The sequence below is a fragment of the Eschrichtius robustus genome, chromosome 5, assembly GCF_028021215.1.
Source record: "Eschrichtius robustus isolate mEscRob2 chromosome 5, mEscRob2.pri, whole genome shotgun sequence".
Taxonomy (NCBI): Eukaryota; Metazoa; Chordata; class Mammalia; order Artiodactyla; family Eschrichtiidae; genus Eschrichtius; species Eschrichtius robustus.
Genome location: NC_090828.1, coordinates 63,430,465 through 63,454,781, shown reverse-complemented (window position 1 = coordinate 63,454,781; position 24,317 = coordinate 63,430,465). Strand labels below are relative to the sequence as shown.

At 39.3% G+C, this 24,317-nt stretch overlaps 1 protein-coding gene across 1 annotated transcript in view; it reads right to left on the bottom strand.

Moving 5' to 3' along the window:
• LRP2 (LDL receptor related protein 2) overlaps positions 1–24,317 on the bottom strand; it is a 199,659-nt gene that overhangs the window by 132,676 nt on the left and 42,666 nt on the right. The window contains exons 4-11 of the mRNA XM_068544952.1: positions 24,040–24,156; positions 12,332–12,442; positions 11,909–12,022; positions 10,577–10,696; positions 9,273–9,425; positions 7,741–7,860; positions 1,994–2,122; positions 200–369 (exon numbers count right to left, since the gene is read on the bottom strand). Of these exons, the coding sequence (XP_068401053.1) occupies positions 200–369; positions 1,994–2,122; positions 7,741–7,860; positions 9,273–9,425; positions 10,577–10,696; positions 11,909–12,022; positions 12,332–12,442; positions 24,040–24,156 (1,034 nt within the window). The remainder of the gene's footprint in view (positions 1–199; positions 370–1,993; positions 2,123–7,740; positions 7,861–9,272; positions 9,426–10,576; positions 10,697–11,908; positions 12,023–12,331; positions 12,443–24,039; positions 24,157–24,317) is intronic.

Below are 24,317 nucleotides of genomic sequence, written 5' to 3'. Positions count from 1 at the left end.
ATAGAGTGCTTTGTTTAATAGGTCACATGTAATACTATAGCTGTAAAAGGTGCTGATTAACATAAAATATCTCAAGGGCCTTTTTTGTTAGAAAACAAAGGAACTTTCCCCTCTACTCCCCCAAAAATGAAAAGCTATCAACACTTTGTGCTTGGAGTTCTATCAGCTCCCAAGCTACGCTCCAGAAATTTCTATTTACCTTATTTTGCACAATGTCAGTCCAAAAGACTCTATGTAGGTGATAGTGAAAATCCACACCCACAGCCGATCCACGATTTTGAGACTCTACCAGGATCTCAAAGGTGCTTCCATGAATATCACCCCTTAGCAAATCCCGACCATTGGAGAAGATCACAGAGGCCTCACCAACTAAATGTGAAGAAGGAAGGCACTATCAGTCTTTTCAAGTGAACAAAGATGATGAAGCAACTTACAACCTCGTTTTCTTATTTGGTTTTAAACCTTCTGAGGCACACATATATGTCATTCTATCCATTTTCCAGATGGGCAAACTGAGGCACAAAGAGGCTTAATGAAATGTCCAAAATCACAGTAAGTTAGGAACAGAGTCTGCCAAGAACTCGAATGTCCTGATTGCTAGTTCAATGACACTGAGGTATCATCGATAATCTTTGATGATGTGGGCACCTTACCCCAGGTGCAACTTTAGATTGTGTAAAACACAAAACACATTTTAAGGATTAGTGAGAAACCACTCTGTGAAAAACATGGCAATGGTGGATCCAAATTTGCTATACCCGTATACTCACAAGAATGCAAAATGAATAAGGTTATTCACTGAGGTCTTGTTTGCAATATCAAAGGGTAAGAAATAATATAAAAGTCCATAAGTAAAGGACTAGTTAAATAAATTATATACAACCAAAAAACTGGATTTTGCCACTATTAAAAAAAAAACTGTACACCTGAAACACTGGAAATCAACTATATTTCAATTTAAAAATACAACAAAAATTTTTTTAAAAAATGAAAGAAAGCTGTCTGTGCTGATATGGAAAGCCCTTGAAAATATAGTATGCGACATTAGCAAGATGAAGAACTGTATGCGTAGTTTACCACCATATATGTAAAAATAGGGTTAAGTATATTTGTATATTCTTATTTATGCATTTAACAATCTCTAGAATTAAAATAAACAGTGATTATCCATAGGAGAGGAGAAGTGGGAAACTAGGCAGAGGGGAACAGAGATGGTGGGGGGAGGTCATATATCTTCTAAATAATTTTATATTTTTGAAAATATGAGTATAATACCTATTCAAAAATAAATAAATGTTAAAAATCAGTTGTAAAAATCTAAAAGTTTGTCCACAGCGTATCAGTATTTCTACACAAAAACAACTAGAAAATGGTCAATTCATAGATCATGTGGGCTGATAAGTTTCAGAAAGGCCCCAAAGGCACCTTAAACAGGTGTGAAAAAAACAATTGGAAAAAAAGAGTAAAGATCTTATTACCCAGAAATCCATGGTGACAAAAATGCTTTGGGAGGCCCAATTTTTTAAAAGAAATTTTCATGACTTTTCTCTACCACAGTACTCTTAGAATGAGGGCATTTTCACAAACTAATCCAAATTTAGCAGGTCCATTTTGAACCACCTCTAAATTTTGCACAAACAATGCCTATTGGTACTTGTCACCATATGGTAGGTACAGTAATTAAAAGTAGGTCAAATGTACTCATAAAATTTACGTGATAGATGACATAATATTCCAGTCCCAAAGTGAACAAGCAACCAATAAAAATTTTAAAAAAACAAAAAAAAACTGTTAATCCACAAGTTGGTCCCTAATAACCAAAGTATGAAATTAATGTTGACCTATTCTTCCAACAGCAGGAGCCACTCCTGATTTGTGGTAATAAAACCCTGCCATCCGCATCAATGCTGATATTTCTTTTGTCGTCTGCTATGGAAAGAGGATAGTCATCAGAAGTTTACTGTTCAGAAACACGTGTCTTTAATTTACTCACAAGAAGAATTAGCTTTACAGCGCTGTTGGTGCTCCAAGATATACCCCTCTACACAGTGGCACTGGTGATGGCCAATTCGGTCTTCACATATCTGGTCACAAACTCCCCACATCTGGCAATCATCAAAATCTGCCACATAGGAAATAACCGTTTATAATCATGTTTAACAGCATTTCTTGAGCACCTTCTGAAAAAATCTCTTGGACAAGCTATACAGGAATATGGTGATGCCCCTGCCTAAGTAATTACCCTCTAGGGGGAAAAAAATAGGCATCATCATACTAGGGAAAACCCAAGGTTTTTTAAAATCTACGTAAAGGATAACTTTGCAGGTGATGCACAACACTGCTTGGACACATTGCCTTTGCATTTCATTTGTTAATGTTGGTTTACAAAATATCTGACTTTTAGTATAAATGCATCCCTCTAAAATTGTGCTTTCCAATATGGTAGCCACTGCCCTCTGCAGCTTCTCAAATTTATATTTAGATTAACTAAAATAAAATAAATTTAATGATTCAATTTCCAAGTCACACTTGCCACCTTTCAAATGCTACATATGATTAGTGTTTACCATACTGGAAGACACAGACATTTCCATCACTGCAGAAAGAACTGCCTTATATCCAGTGGCTCAGTAAGACACAAATCTGTGCCTGCAATAAAGTATCTGAAAAGGTCTGTTTACCCAGCTGCCTTTCCTCTGATGTCAAAAATCGTAACCAAAATTAAAATCATTTTTAAGACATGAAAAATATATTCTCTTCTGATTATTCATTATTCATTCATTGAATAAGTGCTTATTGAAAATCCATTACATAATAGAGCTCTGTTCAATGCCATAATAGTCTCAGTTCTACCGTGTAAAAAGAGTTTCAATATAATTGACATATAAACAATACAATATGCGGGGGAAAGAAAGTGTCTTTTTCAAAGATTATAAAGCTTAAGGGGCACAGAAATTGTCCTATCTTTGGTCCACTGGTGCCAAATATTTCATTTGACCCCCCAAGTTCACATCCACTCTTCAGCCTCCTTCACCCTGCTCTCTTCCCTTGGAGAATGACCTCCACAGCCTATACCAACAAGGTTCCCACCCCCTAGGGCTTCAGGAAATTCGCAAGTAAATTATAATTCCTGAGACCCTCAGGTCTAGGATTCTCCAGAATTTCTAGGATCCGATCACACTTGCAGAGTTGTGAGTTGAGTTCTACCACACCTGCTGGATGGCCCACCATCTTGTGACTCCCCAGCAAGAAAGACCAAGAAAGTCCTGGGATCAAGATAACAGTTCCCATTTACCCTCCAGACCAAGTATAACAACATGGACCAGCATATCTTTCATTCCAAGGACTGTGACGAAGAAAAAATTAATCCAATTTGGACATGACAAGATAAAAGGACATGTGGGTAAAAATAAAAGGCCCGCATTTGATCTATGTCTCCTGTGCCCTCGCCTCAGCCCTAACAAAGCACCACGTGAGGCTTCGCTTCAGCAGGAATAAAAGTACAGGACATTCGCCCTCAAACTCCCAGGGTGTCATGACCTCATTTTGAATGCAAGACACTATGACTATGTCTAAGGGTCTGGAGTCACCCTGGGAGCAGTTCTCATGTCAAAAAGAGGGTGAAGTCATAACTAGGAATTCTTGGGTGCAAATGCCCTTCCTATCACCTGGGCTACAAATACTTTACAGGTTTAAATGAGTGTATAAACACTGTCACTTTTAATGACTGAATAAGATTCTATTCTCCATTATGAAGAAGGATGAAGGCTAATTAATATCCATTGTCCGCCAAAGGGAAGACAAGAAAAATGAAAGGAGACCTGAGGTTTTCAAGAGACTAGAAAAGGTAGCAGAAACTAAAAAACACTAAAATGCTGCTTTACAATACTCCAGCCCATTACCTTGATCTACTTTCCTTTTTATTCTTTGTCCCCTCCTACCAACAAACACGGCTTTGAAAGTAATTCAAAAAAATGTTTTTTAGCATAGACCCCCTTGGACGCCCTCTGATCCACCTGGCTGTGTGAAATCCCACCATGCTGAATGACCGTCCTGCTCTAACTCTGCACCACGATGTCATTCCCTCAACAAACAGCATGTCCTGTCAATCAGAAACAATAACCCCGGGAAACTGCTCTGGCAGCATGCCTCAGAGGCTACACAGCCAGGTCAAGACCACCAGCAGCAGATGAACGGAAGGACACAAAATTTCTTGTCAGGATTATTCCATTTTATTCTTGATGACCACTGAGGCATTCACTGGGGAGCCAGATCTAAGATGGTAAATGTTGTATAGGTTTCCAACACCTGAAGCCTCTGTGATAAGTCAGCCATGCAGAGGATTACAGCCATAAAGAGAGTATTTGCTGAACTGAAACGCTTGAAAGAGCAGACCTAAACATTTCCCCTAAAAGCTCAGCTGAAACAAGTGTAACTGGTTTTGTCGTGTCATGTATTGAAACTAATGAGTTCTCTTTACAAAGAGAGCAAAATATGGTCTTCTTTGAAAGAAATGTGAAATCACTGTTAACCAAGCTTCAAAACTCAGAGGCAAAGGGTACATTCTTAAAGGAGAGGGAAGGTCACAGAAAAGGTCTCTGCAGGTGTCAGGGGGTCTCACATTCACAAAAGCCCTCAACTGCAGACTTTTGAGCTTATATCCAAAGGAAGTCATCTGTACTAAAGTCCTAGGCACATTGTAAAGGGACTGAAAGATGTTTGTGGAACTTAAAATTAGTGCCCCAGTATCAGACTACTTGCAGTGTGCTATGAACTGAATGTCTTCTATGAATCCTGAAATTATCCTGTGCACAGCATAATATTGCAAAATTCTGTTTTACATTCATTAATAGATTAAACATAAAAATCTTGTTATGAAAGTTTTTCTTTTCTTAAGGGCTGCAACAAATTTAAATGACCTGGATCTCTGACCTACGACCCAAACCTCATCACAGGCTTAGCTATTAGAAAAGATGTTGGAAAACGTGTTGGAGAATGTGGCTCTAGGGTGGGGGTGGTGGGGGGGGAAAGACCGAGAATAGGTTGTGAGGTATCACAAGAATGAACCAGGGATTCTGAAAGAGCAAGTCACTTTTACTGAAAAGACTTCATGGCCTATCAAGTTCCAACTACAAGGCAGTCCAGCCCTAACTCCTCTTTGGGGCTGAGAGGAAAAACAGAAAAGCTAGTGTAATACTGAGAACATGGCTTCTGGTATCTCTACTGGAATTCCTTTTCTACTAAAAGAAAGCAGAGGGGCCTAGAAAACTAAGAGACTGGAAATCGGATTGGCAGCTGGGTGGCAGTAAAGGGGGTGGAGAAGCCTGACATTTGGCAAAAACAGACGAGCAGCCTTATACCTACAGATGAGCACCATTCCGAGAAAAAAGGGATGCAGCCCTCGCAGTGATGCCAGGAAGCATAAGCAGGGGTTCCAAAGTGAGAAAACCACCAAACAAATGAGGACATTTGTGTGAAAGGTCTTTTTAAATGACTTGAATGCATCTGCAGTGTTACGATAATGATAATGATAATAATAAAACACAAAAAGTGTCCTATAATATCACTTAATGCTAGCTGCAGATCATAAATGTTTTATTTATAAAACGTTTTGAGACGATTAGAAATTTGGGGGCTTTCTTAAATAGTTCAAAGTTCTCTCTGAGTCTTCAGGATCTCTCAGGCTGATTTGCATAAAGCATTTGATCTTAACATGTTCTTGTCGAATAGAGTTACTTAAGAGGAGCAATCAGATCCAGGGCAAACTTTGGGACACGGTCCTGATATTAGAAATCTAAAATTACCTACTTTGAACACCACAAGAACAACCTCAACTGGATTGCTTTACCGGATATAAAAATCTTGGCATACAACAGGTAAATGAGCGAGCCCCATTACAATAGTTCTCAGTAACACTGAGGAATAGACTTTCTCAAGAGTTTGTAAACCAGAGTCTTTCTTTTTTTCTTTTTTCTTTTCTTTTATTTTTTGGCCGTGCCACGTGGCTTGTGGGATCTTAGTTCCCTGACCAGGGATCGAACCCAGGCCCTCGGCAGTGAAACAGAGACCTAACCACTGGACCACCAGGGAACTCCCCAGAGTCTTTCTGACATTAAAATTTTTTCTGACTATGAGGAAATTATTAAGATCAACCATAATTAAGTTGGAAGCCATGAGCTGAGACTAAAGACTGAATAACTTCATTAGGTTTATCCAAATTCAATATTTTTGGCCAAATTATATTAATATTTTAGAAATTATTTCAGAAGAAATACTTTTCTAAAAGTATTTCGTACGTGTGCCATGTTTGTTTTCATCCAAAAAGCCCTAAAGAATCTCAAATTTCTAAGGAGTATCAAAAGAACACAGATATCCTGGTAAAATTCTGAATCATCTATCTTTTGAAGATCTATAGATGAATACTTCATAGTAATGAATTGTTTCAGTTGCCTTCCAGATGCCTTTTCCCAACACCAGTAAAAACCCCTGTGGTCACTTCCTGCTAGTATGTCTGTTGTTCACACAACAAAAGTTAGAAAGAAGGAAAAAGAAATCAGAGCATTAAAAATTCATTGTTCAAACCCTAAAAAAACTGAAAATTGATGATACTTGGCCATGTCTAATTCTCCCATCATAAGAACCCCTTCCTAATCACAGTGGGGTACAAAGCTGGCTTACATCAAAATCAAAATTTTCCCAGTAGGAGAAGTCATTCTTATCTTTCAGATAGGAAAGATGTCAGAAATATTTAGTGCACTGGTGTCTAATTCAATGCCAGCCACTGGATGGAAATAACATGATAGAGTTTGTTCTTCTTCAGTATTAGCTTCGAAAATCAATGGGATTAACAACCAGCACAGCATGGGCACTGACTGGCCAGTGTGGTCAGTGGATCAGTGACCTGGTGATCCTCCGTTGTGTTGGGTGACCACTCTTTAGTTCCTGGAACCTGGGGAGGTTTGGACGTCCTGGGAAGAGGCCAGAGGAGCAGGGTAAGGTGCTTGATGGATTCAAGGCAGCAGCTATTTACCAACTACGTGGAAGTATTTCAGTACAGTTGACCCTTGGCATTCTCCGGGGGTCAGTTCCAGGACCCCCCAGGATACCAAAACCCAAAGATGGTCAAGTTCCTTGTATAAAATGGTGTAGTGTTTACATATAACCTAGACACATCCTCCTATATACTTTAAATCATCCCTAGATTACTTATAATGCCTAATATCAATACAATGTAAATGCTATGTAAATAGTTATAAATACAATTTAAGTGCTATATAAATAGTTGCCTGCACACAGAAAGTTCAAGTTTTGCTTTTTGGAACTTTCTGCCTTTTTTTTTTTTTTTATCCCGAGTTGATTTGAATCCGAAGTTGCGGAATTCACGGATAGGGAGGGCTAACTGTATTTAACAAGTACGGCCAATATCATTTCTGCTTCCAAGTACATAAAACACAAATACACAAAACACCAAAAGACTACCTCCATCATCGGGTGGTAGAAAGATATACACATAGCTAGTCAACTCACGCATCACACGACCCCTCTTTCGCCTTGGGTGCCTCACAAAAGTTTCTCAGAGTTAAAACTTCATACTGTCAGGTTTTCGGTGAGGACTGTGCTGCCCTTTGTTAATAGACGTTCCTATCCACAAGTACAAACTCCGTGATGTTACAGGGCATGGAACCCACCAGTGCCGCAAGCGCCGTGATGAAAGACCAGGCCCTGCCACCTGTCACTTACCGACACAGTTATGGGTGCTATTTTCGTTGACGATAAAACCTGAGGGACAGTAACACATCCCTCCAACTGGTGACTTGTGGCATTGGTACTCACAGCCTAAGAACGGACACAAATCCACATCTAAACAGAGAAAAACACTTGGTGAAATGAACGGTGACCTCTGGACAAGGCTGATTTACAAGAAGTAAGAACTTCTTCTTTCAAAAGTAAAAGCTCAGTAAGCATGCAGCAGCTGCAGGAAATCAGTCACCATTCAAGCCTTCCTGCAATACAATGCAATAAACAGCTCGGGAGGAGATATGGGGATATAGGTATACGTATAGCTGATTCACTTTGTTATAAAGTAGAAACTAACATACCATTGTAAAGCAATTACACTCCAATAAAGATGTTAAAAAAAATTAATAATAATAATTTTAAAAAGCTCAGCACATATTTTTAAAAAGTTGTAACTAAGTGTAAGCACAAGTCATCAGAAGTGCTGTTTATAGAAAAATCTGGTCATAAGTCTATCTTTGTGTCAACATCATAGAAGGAAATTCCCAAGAATTCCCAAGTCACTGGACACTAAACACTAAACTCTTAACTTTTAACACTAAAAAGTTAATTAATCATGGCTAGCTTCAAGTGGTGGAATTTCAGGAGACTATATTTATTTTTCTGTTAATTTTAGTTTTCTAACTTTTGTACTATGACTATTTAAAAGGGTTCCCAAATGAAATGGCAAAAAAAAAAGCCATAGAAGTCTCTTTTTTCCAGGGAAAAAAATCCCCAAAACTTTAGGGTTATAGTTAATGGCCACTGCTAGGCAACTACTAAATAATTTAGAAACAGTACTATTGATAAAATCAAGGTCATGAATTATATTTTCTTACAGGAAAGTCAGTTGTCCACAGAATTGATGGTTGATGGTGGGGGAATATTCTACAGCTACAGGGGGGAAAAAAAAACACTGACTCAAAGTACATATCCCTGAAACCAGAAGCTTCTTGGAGTATATCCAGACAACACTTTTTCCATAGGTATAAGCCAGGGAATAAAATCTCCAGAACACTTTAGAGTCATCACAATTACCATTAAATCCATTCTTCCTGGGAAGGGGGAGAGGGGAGTCACAAATATTTTTAAGCTCCTCCCATCAAGAGATGGAGTCTGTTTCTTCAATCCATTGAATCTGGGCTTGGTGTGACTTGTTTTGGCCAATAGAGCACTTGGCAAACATGACATAAGCAGAGGCTTAAAAGACCTTGTACACTGGGCTTTGCCCTTTCCACCACCATGCAAACAAGCCTGGACTAGCCGTGCTTTTACTGCAGCATCCTGAGATGTGAGTGAGCTGGTCCAGGCCAGAAGAACTACATAGCCAACCCACAGAACTGTGAGAAATAATAAATGTTCGTTGGTTAAAGCCACTAAGTCTTGGGATTGTTCGTTCTGCAAACACCAACTGATAGTCTCTGTATTTGGCAATCTGTTATAGAAAACAGACACACATTTACCTGAAAGATGCCCAGATAAATTTCCATACTCACCACAGTGTTGTCCTACAGTGATATTGCTTTCATCTTCTCCTTCTGGACAATCTGAAGTCCCATCACAAACTTTAGTAATTGGGATGCATTTTCCAGACTTTGGACAAGCCCATTCATTTGGGTAACATTCATAAGTACGGTTAATTCTGCTTTCTGTGGGGAAAAAAGAGAGAGTTACTACAGGCCACATTAGAGGCAGAGCCAACTCTTTTTCAATACATGGTTAAGAGAGGATAGAGATCAGGTAGACAAGAAGTCTACAAATGACCTATATTTCACAGTAAACTAGTAGTTTCTAACTCTACAACTGACCTTTTATTGAGATTCTAAGCAGTGGCAAATGGCATTAAGTTCCACTCTTTCTAGGGGAGGCAACTCCCAGCCAGGTTATAAGAGGAGGAAGCAGAAATGGGCCTGAATCATCAACAAACTAGATGAATAACCCATAGCAGAACATTTAGTTAATTAAATCATGAACAATAGAACTAGGGCTATCAAGGTAATGCCAGGATTCCTATGTTGGTTTTTATGTGTGTGTGTGTGTCATTTTGAGTTGTTCAGTTTGTTTTGTTTCTTTAGTGAAATGTCAACAGTGTAAGAAACACCCAAATGTAGGAAAACAACTTCTTGGATCACTGAAACATGAAACCAATGGATGTTCCCAGAACAAGCATCATTCTTAATATAAAGATCTTACAGAAAAAGCTGAACGAACTTTTTGGCCAACCCAATACCTGGGGCTAGACCCGCAAAGGTGACGTGCTTCATTCACGGGTGTCAGCAACTTCTGAACTGTTGGAGGTACTGCTGTTGATAACAGCACAGTGAAGGGGGTGAATATCACTGACAATCTCCTTCTCACTTCCCTGGAGAGTGGCCTTTCCCACAACTAACAATCTCCAGCTCCAAGTCATTTTTCAAGGTTATAAGGTCTTAAGACAAATCACATTTTCCCTCCTTCCCCCAGCCTACTTTTTTTATATAGATACATCTAATTAAAATAAGAGTCTTAAAGGGAAAACCTCGGATAGGGCTATAGACAGGGGAGAGACTGTCCTACCTATTTGGCCTTAGTGTTAGGAAGGAAAGGATTATAATTTATGCTATATTTGAGTTTTGGGTCTTTTTAGGAAAAGCTTGTGGAATCCCCTCTTTCCTCCCCATCCACTAATTCCCCTTAAGCCCAGCCAATTCAGAAACTTGCATGTCACACGGATAATTTCTAACAAGGAAAGTAGGAAAAACAAGTTCTGGAAAACATTTTAAGAAAACACTTTCCAATCAGAAGCTCTTCCCCTCCTTACCGCATCCATCTTCATCGGCATTATCTACACAGTCACCTTCTCCATCACAAACCCAATTTTGATTAATGCAGAAGCCGTTGGGGCAAGTGAATTCGTTACCTTTGCAGGTCTGATAAGAACCTGGAAGAAAATGACAGCTGCACTCCAAAGATACAAACCACTCAGAAAAAATCAAAGTGCTCACCTTGCCACCTAAACTGAGCTCCTAGAAACTGAAATTTCTATGCCCATTTAGTCCCTTAACTATCTTGACAAAAATGAAAAAAAGGAGGAAGAGAAGGAGAAAGAAGAGGAGAAGGAGGAGAAGAAAACAGCAGCTTTGGGTCCAGGACATGAACTCAGGTGCATCAAGATTAAAAACAAGACAGTTATGTTATAGGTTGTCACAGAACAGAGAACGCAGACGGACAAAGATGCTATAGACACGCCAATGGCCAACATTCTCTTACTTGACCACAAGCACAGTCATTGCTATCTAGGACCTAATGATTCTGAGTAACTCATTCCATGATGTCACATTCTTCTCAATGCAGTCCCTGAAACAAGCACAGGCGCCAGAAAAGAAATCAGGCATGGCTCACAGAAAATTAGAGTGATACTGAAAATATTTAACAACCCTTAAGGCATGGTCACCCACCAATCAAAATGGGTGTGGAGAAAATCCTACATTCTGGTAAATAAGTGACCACCAAATTAAAAAAAAAAAACCTGTCAATTTATTGGAATTTATAAAACTCTCTCATGGAGATTTCATATTCTAATAAAATGAGTCCGGAGGTGGCAACAATGAGAGCGTTCGTGTGCATTGCAGGCAATATCATGGAAAGAAAAGGAGGGTCAGAGTGAAAATGTGGAGGTAACAAAAGCCACCTGCAACCATACTGAAACTTTCCCAACTTGTGATTTTAATGTGGTAAGAATTTCAAAGTAAAGAGGAGAGTTAGGGTCATTACTATTAGGGACCTTGTCTCCCTTTCTAAGCCCTTCTCTCACTCTGTGAAGGTTATTAGACCCATTCCTGAGATATGAGTAATTTGAGAGTCCAGTGATACAATACACTCTGTATCTTTGTAGCCTAAGGAAAGAATGCAAATTGTCCATCAGCAACCCTTCAACTCTACACAGATCCTTGGAAATTAAAGAAGTCCAAGTTCAGCAACACTGCTGAGGCTCATGCCATGGGCCCTAAATGACAGTCTGGCTCCCTTTGCCATCAGACATAGTGACTCTGTGATTTTTAAAAAGTAGCACATTGGTAGGGAGGAAAAAAAAAAAAACGCAAAGACAAAAGCACTCCTAACAGCACGACCCAACGTAAGGAAATCACCGTACTGCAAGAACGTTCATCACTGCCATCTTCACAGTCAAGGTCATGGTCGCAGACGTAGGTTTTATAAATGCACTCCCCACTGCCACACTGAAACTCACTGCGCAAGCATCGGTGAGCTGGGACACAAGGTTAAGAAGGGAAAGAAAAGAGAGAAATTCAATTCCACTGTAGCCACTTAATTTCATAGGAAGATTCTGTCTCAAGTTTAAAGAGAGATTCTTACTATGCAGTAGTGTTCTGGTAAATGTTTAATAACCAGTTCTCCAGGAATATAAAAGTCCTCACCTGTACTATCTGCCAATTTCCATGGTGTAAATACTCCACCATGGCTGACTTCAAGCTACCAACATGAATTCACTGAACACAAACTTGAGAAGAAATGTGCATAACTGGCCAGTATAAACCAACTTCACCATATTACTTACTGCAGTTGAGTTCATCAGAGGTGTCTCTGCAATCCATTTCCCCATCACACTTCTGACTGGTGTTATAGCAGGCTCCATTGGCACAAGTTTGCTGCTCACATACTGGGTATCCTGAGAGAATGGAAAGAGCACACAAACCTTAAATGAAGACGTTGCTTTAGCAATCACTTCTTGAGTGACTACTATATTCTAGACACTAAATGCTAAGCATATATTGGTAAACAAAAGATACATTCTCTGGATAACCTAAGAATGACACAAACAGCAAATTACAAACTGGATTACATGCTTAATGTGGGAAGTACAGAGTGCCATGAGAGTGCATAGTCAGGGGGAATGGGAGCCCAGGGAAGTCTCCTCTGAAGTGACCTGCGAGCTTCGAGTTGAAGAATGAGAAGAAATTCAACTTATTTCAAAATGGAACCTTTGTTTACATAATACAAATAACATCCCAGGAAAGTAATGTACCACCACATATGCTTTGGGAAATGAAGGGTCAGTTCTTTGGCTGGAGGGTCATAGAAAGAAAACAGGCCTAGAAGCCAGGAAACCTGGGACCTGGGGTACAACTCAGTACCTATTTACTCTTACTCAAGTTGTTCATCCTCTCTGTGTCACCACTTCCCCATCCACACATTTGGATAAGTTCCTTCACAGGGTACAGGGACCTCAAGACAATGTCTAGTAAAGCTTTTTGAAAAGCCCAAATAATTGCTACCACATTATGCACATATGGTCACTTCACTGCTATTAACCAGATGCTTAACTCTGGTTTTTGAGGTCTCACTGGAAAAATTAGCATGTCCCTTGAAGAAAAAAGGTACTGTCAGTCTCTCCCCTGTGCTTCCCTAGACTTGGAACATGTATCTCTCATGATCCCTAAGTGCAGGCTTCATCCTGTTGGTTGATTATCTGTTTCCCCCATGACATCAAGAAACCCTCTGAGATCAAGGATCCTGTCTTACTCATTTTAAAATCCCCATCACTCAGTACAGGGACTGGGTCATTACTCGCTGTGCTCAAGAAATGCTTGGGAAAAAAAAAAAAAAAAAGGGCTTCCCTGGTGGCGCAGTGGTTGAGAATCTGCCTGCCAATGCAGGGGACACGGGTTCGAGCCCTGGTCTGGGAAGATCCCACATGCGGCAGAGCAACTAGGCCCGAGAGCCACAACTACTGAGCCTGCGCGTCTGGAGCCTGTGCTCTGCAACAAGAGAGGCCGCGATAGTGAGAGGCCCGCGCACCGCGATGAAGAGTGGCCCCCACTTGCCGCAACTAGAGAAAGCCCTTGCACAGAAACGAAGACCCAACACAGCCATAAATAAATAAATAAATAAAAATTAAAAAAAAAAATAAACAGGAGCTGTTGTTTAAAAAAAAAAAAGAAGAAGAAATGCTTGGTATTGCTAGAGTTATCACTTAAAAAAGCTTTTAAAAATAGTTTGAATGTCTGCCTTTTATGATCTTTTAATAGCCTCCCTCTCACAAGTATGATATCTTTCTTGGTCCATTCTTTGTTTCATTAAAGATTGTTTGCATAATGATTCTCAGATTCTCTTCTGATTTCTTTTTAAGTAAGAAAAGGGTATGTCTCCAACACCAGAGAGCACAGTCCCATTTTGTGAAGTCCCCCAATAAAGGAATAAGCACAAATATTCTCATCTCCAGAAGTTCCAAACTAGTCTGTTAAGTGTCTTTAAATCCTTTAACTGCCAAAGTTACATGTAGTCAAATCATATACTAAAATGGAAGGCATTTAATAACTGATTAAAATTTTTAATTTTTCTGAATTTTATTTTATTTTTTAATAGCCCAAGAACCAGCTAGTGTTTAGGGTTATTGATGTCTTTTCATCATTAAGATGGTGCACATTGCAAATGCACCTTCAAAGGGTCACACAGCTCAGTTAAGTAATTCTGCCTTCAAGAGATGCCTAGAAGTCAGTTGAGTCCAGCAAGCGATTCCTTTCCTCCATGTGGCGGATAGCGTCTAGGGTCAGTATGCCATCTAGCCTTTTAAGAGAGCAGCAGGCAGGAAAGAAATCTTAGAAAACCCAACTCTTTGCAACAGAGAAGTTATCTATCAGGAGGAAAATTTATCTGGGCTTGGACTGTGACTCTTTCATTTAAGGTGATTATTGTAGATATGAAGGATCTGAGACAAATATGCTGGGTAGATCTCTTGCTCTCCCTGTCCTGCTTTTTGAGAACCAGTCCCATAAAATTGAAAACCAGTATCCACTAACAAGACTAAAAGTTTGCTGACATGGCTCATTCCCCCAACAAACAACAAGGCCAGCTTGATGTCATCAGAGAGGGTATTGGAATGGTTAAAGGTCAGCAGTTTGACACTTGGAATGAAGAGTGAACAGCTTTCTTGTCTCCGTCCACGCTGATAATGAATCTCTGTCAATCAGCTAAGGACTTGCCTCAACCCCTGTACACCTTCTGGTCTCTTCTGTGCATGATTAAGTGGAGGGGTATGCCCATAGGAAAGACTGCACAGAACCAAGACACAAAATACACAAAAGATTTGGAAAACTGTTTCCAAAACATTTTCCCCCTTTGGATACCCACACAGAGGGAACAGGTCCAAGTTGTACACTAAGCAAAGCAAGAAATGAACAGATTCTACTTCCTTTAAAGATTTCTACTGCTAACAGTATTAATTAATGGGTTTCAATCTACCCCAGAAAACAGGAAGTCACAATACTTTGTGATAGGGGATCTCTAGAGTCTTACTTTTTGGTTTATTTGCCTGGAGAGTCTGAGTCTAACCTTGTAAACTTTTTCCCATGGAGCAAATCCATCACATAGCTGAAATGTCCTACAGGACTTCAAGTAAAGGGGAAGTGTAGTAAGAGAGGAGACACTGTACAAGAACACCAGAGAAACTCATCCTGCTAAGTTTTGTTTTAATGGAAAGATGGACAAGCACCTATTAACTAAGGCCCAGACCTCTCAAGTTCATCTGATATGAAAATGCAAGAATGTCCTCATTCACACCACCTCTTCCCTCTCCCTTCCTTTCTCCAACCTCCAAACGATACATGTCCATGTTTGCTCCTCGAAACTGGGAGCTGTCTCCAAATATACATGTCAGATTGGTGCTTGAAGACTTTTTAAATGTTTTCTCTGCTAATGATTTGGCTTGAAGCAAGAAATTTCCATGCTATAGTTCTGTTTACATAATCAAGGAGGAAGATGTGGTTTGAGAAACTCGTAGGCCTACCAGCATGGATATCATTCACAGCAGGGTAAGACACACATATTAGGCACTACTCTTTATTATCTTGACAGGAAGGCTGTAAATACAATCTGTTCTCAGAATTTGACAAAATAGCCAAAAAGAAGACAAATTGATTCTAAAGAAAGAGAGGGCCTCTTAAAGGTATATTATGACACTTAAGCCAGGATTAAAAGGAAAACAAGAAGTTACTGATATGTCCTGCCCAGACACCTGGGACTTTTCAAGGTCTTGAAGTCATCCTTTATAAGTTACTTTATGTTAGTCTGGTTCCAAGGCAGGATAATCCAGTCAGAGTAATGATTTGCCAGAAAAAGTTTACTAGTTTGGCCACCAGCACTTAGCTGCAAGTACTATCCACGAAGTTAAATAAGCAAAAACAATAATAATCATCAATAACATGTATTGAAAACTATGTGCCAGAAGCCTGTTCAAGTACTCAATGTGTATGAACTCATTTTGTTCTTATAACAACCCAGTGAGGTAGTTATGCTATTGTTCCCATTTTATAGATCTTATATACATGCCTCTCTGAGGTACAGAGAGGTTAAACAATTTGAAAAAGGTCATACGACTGGTAAGCTGGAGAACCTGAACTCAAATTCAGGCAACCTGGCCCCACTACGCTTGCTCCTAACCACTATAATAGGTATTGCTACCACTTACAGGCTTCAGAGTAATAGGAAGAGAAAATTACAGGAGGAAGAATGAAATTGAATGAAAGGAAATAATCTTAAAAAGATAGCATGAAAAGAAAGAGAAGAAGCAACGCAAGGGAAAGTTTTTCTTTCTTCCATTCAGTTTCTCATTCCACTTTGGGAAGTCTGGAGAAGTGAGGCCAAATTTAAATTTCATCAAATTATGGCATATTCTACTAAGGACTTCAATCTGGTATAATCTAAGAATTCCAGGAAACCCTATGCTAGGAAACAGAGCTTTCCAAGAGTACCAGGACAAACAAGAGAGTCCATACCAAAAAAACAGACCACAGAGCAGCAGGAGACCAACCTATTCCTCTCTGATCCGCCCCCCGTCTCCTTTGTCAGTCAAATTCAAGTCCCTGAAGTGACTGTCATCATGTACTGGCATCTAGGGAGTGCAGTAATACACAAGAGGACAACAGAGAAGCATTTCCTGCCTCTTTCCAAAAATAATTTGAAGAGCCTTTCAATGAAAAGCGTATACATAATATTTATAAAATGTGAATAACAATTCAGTACCTTGGAAAGAGAAAGTAAATATGGTCTTCCCAAGGGCTACTAGAATTGGACTAACATCAAGTTTAGTCTGAGCAGCTTTCAGGAGCCTGAAGCCAAAAAGGGAAAGACATTAACTTATACAGTTTCCCTTACCGCCTTTGCTTTGAACTACTGGGTCTGAAGTCCTAAATCCCTATCTGGTCTCTATCCATGGTGACCTGATCTCAGACCTAAGTTTAAAAAAGCACCCAAGAGGCCTGCTCTGAAGAGTTTGGATCTGCAGTACCTCTTTCTTCTCATACACATAACTATCACCAAAATCTGCAAAGGAGGTAAAGACTGACATAGTTCTAATTTTTTGAAAAATAATAAAAATCTCACATTAAGCCCTAGCATTGGAGTCACTGAGCCACAGGATGGAACACTGTGCCTCAAATGCTCCAGGGAATAACGCAACATATATTTATTGAAATCCATCCTCCTAGACACCGTGCTAAGAACTGGATAAAGAGATTATAAATGAAATTATAAGTGAAGTAACACAGCTTCTTTTTTTTTTAATTTATTTATATATTTATGGCTGTGTTGGGTCTTTGTTTCTGTGTGAGGGCTTTCTCCAGTTGCGGCAAGCAGGGGCCGCTCTTCATCGCGGGGCGCGGACCTCTCACTATCGTGGCCTCTCTTGTTGCAGAGCACAGGCTCCAGACGCGCAGGCTCAGTAGTTGTGGCTCACGGGCCTAGCTGCTCCGCGGCATGTGGGATCTTCCCAGACCAGGGCTCGAACCCGTGTCCCCTGCATTGGCAGGCAGATTCTCAACCACTGCGTCACCAGGGAAGCCCAACACAGCTTTTTTTAAAAAATATTTATTTATTTATTTATTTTATTTTTGGCTGTGCTGGGTCTTCGTTTCTGTGCGAGGGCTTTCTCTAGTTGCGACGAGCAGGGGCCACTCTTCATCGCAGTGCGCGGGCCTCTCACTGTCGCAGCCTCTCTTGTTGCGGCGGAGCACAGGCTCCAGATGCGCAGGCTCAGTACTTGTGGCTCACAGGCCCAGTCGCTCCGCGGCATGTGGGATCTTCCCAGACCAGGGCTCAAACCCGTCTCCCCTGCATTGGCAGGCAGACTCCCAACCACTGCGCCACCAGGGAAGCCCCCCAACACAGCTTTTTAAAACTATTTCGTTCAACAGATAGTAACGGGACTGCTAAGTACTAGAGAGAAAGTGATGAACTTCATAAAATCCCTGCTCTCATGGAACTTACATTCTATTTAGGAGGGTGGAAGGACAGACATTAAAATAAATGAGAAAGAGTAACAGTGAGGAGTAGCTCTCTGATAAGGTGTTGTTTGAATAAGAACTATTAGGGTTATCAACATGGAGGTCACCGGTGACATTGACAAGAATGTTTTTGGGAGATCTGGAGATGGACTGTTTTCAATGAGTTCAAGAAAGAAAGAAGGAGAGGAAATGGAGATAGACAGTGATTAAAGACAATTCTATGTAACTTTGCTGTGAAAGGGAGCAGAGAAGTAGGGTAACAGCTGAGAGGGATCTTAGGGTCTTTTAAAGGATGGGAGATATTTATAATGTGCTTGTAAGATGAAGACTAAATAAGAGATTTTTCTCTTTCCTCAAGGTTTCAGGGCTCTGAATCCTATCTCAAACTGCTGAAAAAAAAAGGTCCGTCTGTGATGTGATATGTAAGATGGGGTCAGTCTGCTTCTTCCTTCTCACCTCGAGTAGAGAGAATAGTAAGAGCAAGGCGCAGTGTGGCTGAGTTTGATGAACATGTGGGTCACCAGGCATCACTGTCCAAAGAAAGACTTATCCCTCCTCTTCACTCCCTCCCAGTTATGCCCCCAGTTGGAGTTTCAACAGTTAGAAATATAAAGTTAGATATACAAAATTCTAAAGAAAAGAAAGTCAGTAGAAATAAAACTTCAGAGATGAAGCCGCCCCAGTGGCAGGCAGACCAAATACTGCTGATTACCGGCAAGAAAGCCTTCATTGTAACAAGGATTTGACCCTTTCTTTGGCATTCCTAAGTAACAAAAGAGAAGTGCTGCAAACCAATGATAATTAGCAATAGTTTTACTCACACCAAAAGCATGCTAATACGGTACTTGATAAAGATGAAATAATCTGTTAACTTAACTAAGAAAAAATTATACTATTTTTGAGCAACCGAAAGTCAGTGCAACATATTAATTGAATGACCCATAATTGCTGCATTGTTCTGATGTTTATCTTAGACTCTGAGTGAGTGGGTTTTCCTTGATGCTAATCCCATTAAAAGCAAAATGGATGGCAGTTTCAACTCTGTTCCTTAAAAAATAATAATAATTGACAAGCTGTTTAATAGCAGGTGCCATTTTACAGATGGCCAGACTGACGAGCAAAATAACTTAGGAAAAATGAACTTTTACCTATTTCATAGCTGTACACACACACACACACATATATATATATTCAGAAAGTTCTCAGACAGTAGAATAACCAAAAATATCTGCCTTATGCATATAGGAACACAGCAGACAAAAAGACCAAATATGATACGAAACTATTTATTTCAAGGATAATCTTTTTATTGGGACCTTAATACCCTTGCCTTTCTTGCCATCTCACCCATTTCTTTTCCCTCCCTTCTCCCTGCTTCCCTGAGTGGACCCTTACACACCATTCATTGTTATGTAAAAGGAGTGCTTGGAATGGACACAAGGTGCTCTGTCTTGGAGCTCAAGACCTTGATCTTAGAAGCTTGAAAGGGTAAGAACTATATCCTAGGGGTCTGATCTGACAGGCGGGACTATGAACTACAGAGTCAAGCTTCCTGATCCTTTCAAATATTTGGGGAAAAGAAATAAGTCCTTCTTGGCAGTTTTCCAACATCCACCACTATATTTAAGTGGTCTCTAGTGCCTAGAAGACCCATTCCTATAGACAATCTTATTTCTGAGAAATAGACAAATTAAAGCCATATTCATAAACTGATTCTAAGTTTGTCCAAAAGTAATTTTCCTATGCATCATGACTGCAAAAACAGAACAAAGTGTCATGTCTCACAAAAAGGTTTTCTGGCCAAGCCTCACTTAATCCTCCATCATGTGGGAACATTCTAATTTAAAACAACTAATTAAACAGTTGCTATATATCTGAAGTGACATTTAAAATAGCTAAGTACCTCTACGACTAAATGGATCTTAGCATGATTATCAATGGCTGCTAATATCACAAAGGGGCAGTTAGACATTAGGTGCCTCTTGATGGAAATACATACCTTTATATACAAAATGTTGTTGCCCTTACACACACACACACACACACACACACACACACACACACACACAACCTTGCATGTGTTCAAGCCTCTAGACTAGTGCTATTTTCAACTGGAGCAGGGGAGGGGAATAATTCTGCTCCCAGAGGACATTTCACACTGTCTAGAGACATTTTTGGTCATCACAGTTGGGAGGTGCTGCTGGCTTCTAGTGGATAGAGGCCAAGGATACTGATAGCTATTCTACAATGCACAAGACAGCCCCCCACAATAAAGAATTATTTGGACCCAAATGTCATTATTTCCAAGATGGAAAAACCTTACTCTAGATCTAGCTACCAATTTCTAGGAAATACAGGGGACAGAAGAACATGTTAAAGGACATCAGAGGGTGGGTGAAATGAGCAAAACCCAGACTTTGGGAAACTCCAGAACAAGTCACTTGCTAACTCCAACATATAGATTTTCTTTGGATTTTTATTTAAATGACACTGTAAAAAAATAATAAGCCAATTGGAGAATTTTTAAAACTGGATGTATATCTGATTACTTTAAAGAACAGTTATTAACTTTTAGGTGTGATCATGATACTGTAATGTTTCAGTCCTTATATTTTAGCAATATAGATACTGAATTATTTAAAGACAAACTTATAGGATATATGAGAACTGCTTCAAAATAATGGAGAGAAGAGATATAGGTAAGACAAAATTAGCTATGAGTTGATGTAATCACTCTGCTTTTGATTATGTTTAAAACCTTCCATAATAAAAAGATTTAAACAATCATTTTAATAATAAAATAGCTAAGTAACCTATAGGCAAAAATGCTCTATAAACTTCTTATACAAAAGTAAAGTATTCCAAGAGCATGGGCATAGGGTTTAGACCTAGGTTAATATCCTGGTTCGTCTACCCTGACCTCTTGATCTCTGTAATGTGGAGATGGTCCTCACACCTACTTTGTAGTACTGATTAATGCGTATATGTGGAATCTAGAAAAATGGTACAGATGAACCTATTTGCAAAGCAGAAATAGAGACACAGATGTAGAGAACAAACGTATGGACACCAAGCGGGGAGAGGGAAGGTGGGATGAATTGGGAAATTGCAATTGATATACATACACTACTATGTATAAAACAGATAACTAGTGAGAACCTACTGTATAGCACAGGGAATTCTACTCGGAGCTCTGTGGTGACCTAGGTGGGAAGGAAATCCAGGAGGGAGGGGATATATGTATACATATGGCTGATTCACTTTGCTGTACAGCAGAAACTAACACACCGTTGTAAAGCAACTATACTCCAATAAAAAAAAAAAATTGAATACGATAGTGATTGATGCCCTGGGAGTGACACTCCCCTTTCCCATTTCCCACAAGAGCTCCAAACAAAGACGGAAAATAAAATGAGGCAAAAATCCTCCCCCCAGTACTGGCACTTTTTAAAGACTTTGATCCAGGTCATTCATTTCCTTCTTGTACAAATCTGGCTGTGGCCAGGAGATCAAAGCACTAACAAGGAAGTATGAGGATTCTTTTTTAATTTCCTCTGATTTGTTTTTTTTTTTTTTACACTCTTCCTTACAGAACACATAGCAATAAATAAATGAGGTAGAGAGAAATAGGAAAAAATACCTCATTGTAAAACCCCCTTACATGTGTGAGATTCACTTTAGGGCCATGAACCCTGAAGGATTCATGACTTGTATGATTCCAGAAACAATGAGGTTTTAACTCTGGTTCAACAGTTACTTGTATGTACTTAAAAAAATGAACAAAATCTTGATTAAGGATTCCTGCCCAGATATTTTACAAAGCTCACTTCCTTTCCTTCATTCCTTTCTATAAGAGCTGCTTGAATGCTTGTACCCTGCCAGCTTTTTTCCAGAAGGTCCGTCGGCAAAGTCATGAGGCAGCTGTATTGGTGACTTGAGACTTGGCTGCAGGGTGTTCACATGGAATAAATCCAAACAGTCTGTTTTGGCTGCCTTTTATTTTCCCTAAAATAGCATTTCCTGCAGTCCCATTGCATTTGCAATAAAGCACTCATTTTTATCCACTTGTAAATAAGGGATAAAGATGCAGACTGTTGGCTGGTGGCACAGGCCTCTGGTTCTGTTCTTGCACAAGGTAGGACTTCCTCCTTCTGTAAATAAAGTCCTTCATGAAGAGCAATCACCAGACTTGGACCAGAGGACAAGCTGAGCTCCAGCTCTGCCACACACCATTTAACCTTGAACAAGCCACTCCATCCTTTGCTGGTTCAGTTACCTTATTCGTTAAGACAGTATTATAATACTGGCCCTAATGTCCTCAGAGAGGGGTCTAATAACAATAACCACTGGAATTTACATAAGACTTTGAAGTTTACATAATACTGCAAAATATAATGTATGATTTGTCTCTATTATTAATCAAAAATATTTTCTTCACTTGCCACAATATAAAGAATTTATTGTTTGCTTTACAAAGTACTCAAAGGGGAGTCCTTGACTCTGGACTTGCTATTTGTGACCTCCAGACACACACTACCGTCTCTAAAACTGCCAGTACCAAGTCTAAATTCTCCATAACTTTTCCAAAGTTAAAGAAGACCCAACCTAGAGGCAACACAATCTCTTTCAAAAGAAAACATGTAAGTTGGAAATTACAACAGAACGATACCAGAAGTTCTGCTAGGAAATGGAAACGTAAAGACAAATAGCACAAACTCCTCTCAAAGGAAAATAACATACAAGGGAAGAAAGCATTGGAGAAGCTTTTTGTTTTGTTTTAATGTACTGTGTGATGACAGTGAGGCTGCAGCATGAATCTGGACACACATACGAGTATTTCTTCCATTAAGAGCACAATTTGAACACTACAGGAAATAGGAACAATTTGCTCATAACCAGTTTATGTTAGCTCCCACCCTAGGCATGGCGCCATATTGGGAAGTGTAGCAAAATATACAGAAGATGGCTCTTTCGTTAAGCATACAATATACCAAAGGAAGGAATTTAGAAACAGTCCAGAAAACTAAAATCCTATCAAAATGATCAAACAATAAAAGAGTTGTCCCATGAGAATAGACTAAAACCTAAATCTTTAGTTGGAAACATAATAACCAAGAAGTTTATGATCAAGGTTTCTAAGGTACACAAAATCTATCCACCGATTATTAAAATACTAGAATATTAAAATAACTCCTTGAAGTCTGAAATGCAGTATGCCAGAAAGAATGCCAGGGAAAGATATATAAAAACTCAAAGAAGCTCTGGGTAAATTCATAAATGATAGACCTATAAGCGCTTTTGAGAGAAAATGGGTATGTCTGAGACTAAAGACAGAGTTAGATGGACCAGAGGACAGACACAGCAGAATAATTAGTATATTCTTGTATTCTAACAATTCTATATAAACCTCAAGAGAGGCAGATTACTCTTTACTCATTTGTAAGAAGTGATTGCACTTTCTTATTTTGCTTATGGTCATATTTAAACATTATACATAGAATACTCTGATTTGTATGCTTTATCTTGTGGTGATCAGTTACAAATTGATATAGTATTCTTCCATTACACAGATAGCCATTTTCAAAATGTAACACGTTTCCAAAGGTAATCTAGAAAACACTGAGTCCATAAGAGCAGAAAAACTGAGACATCTGACCTAGAAGCTTACGATGGTAACGTACTAAAAGTTAAAATTGACCAAACTGGATTTTGTACTCATTGACTTTTTGTGATTCTATGTTAAAGTTAAAAGTTTCTTACTTCAAGACATACAGAAACTTGATGTGCTAAGGCAGGACAGACTCAGAATGTCTTGCTAAAAATAGACTCCTATCAGAACATCACCTCTAATCCACAAAAGAATCTGCCAAGAGATTTCAATAACAAGAGGCATATTGTAGGCATTTCTGTCCATCAGCAAATTGATTAAAATGCCAAAGGGACAAAGGTGAAACCAAATACAGTGCAAAGGCTGTAAGGGACTCACGGCAGTTTTTCTCATCAGTTCCATCCAAGCAGTCTGTGGAATGGTCACATCTGAATTCTGCTGGGATACATTCACCGTTGTCGCACGTAAACTGATGGCTTGAGCATGTTCTCCCAGCTGTGAAAGGAAAAAAATATTACTTTGTAATTACTGAAAAACACAGACCAACTAACAAATATGACAGTAACATTAACCCAGCTACTCTAAGGTAGACATCTTACAATGTGAAAGCAAAAGTGTTATTATCAGGATACTATCAAAATGCCCAGAATCATATC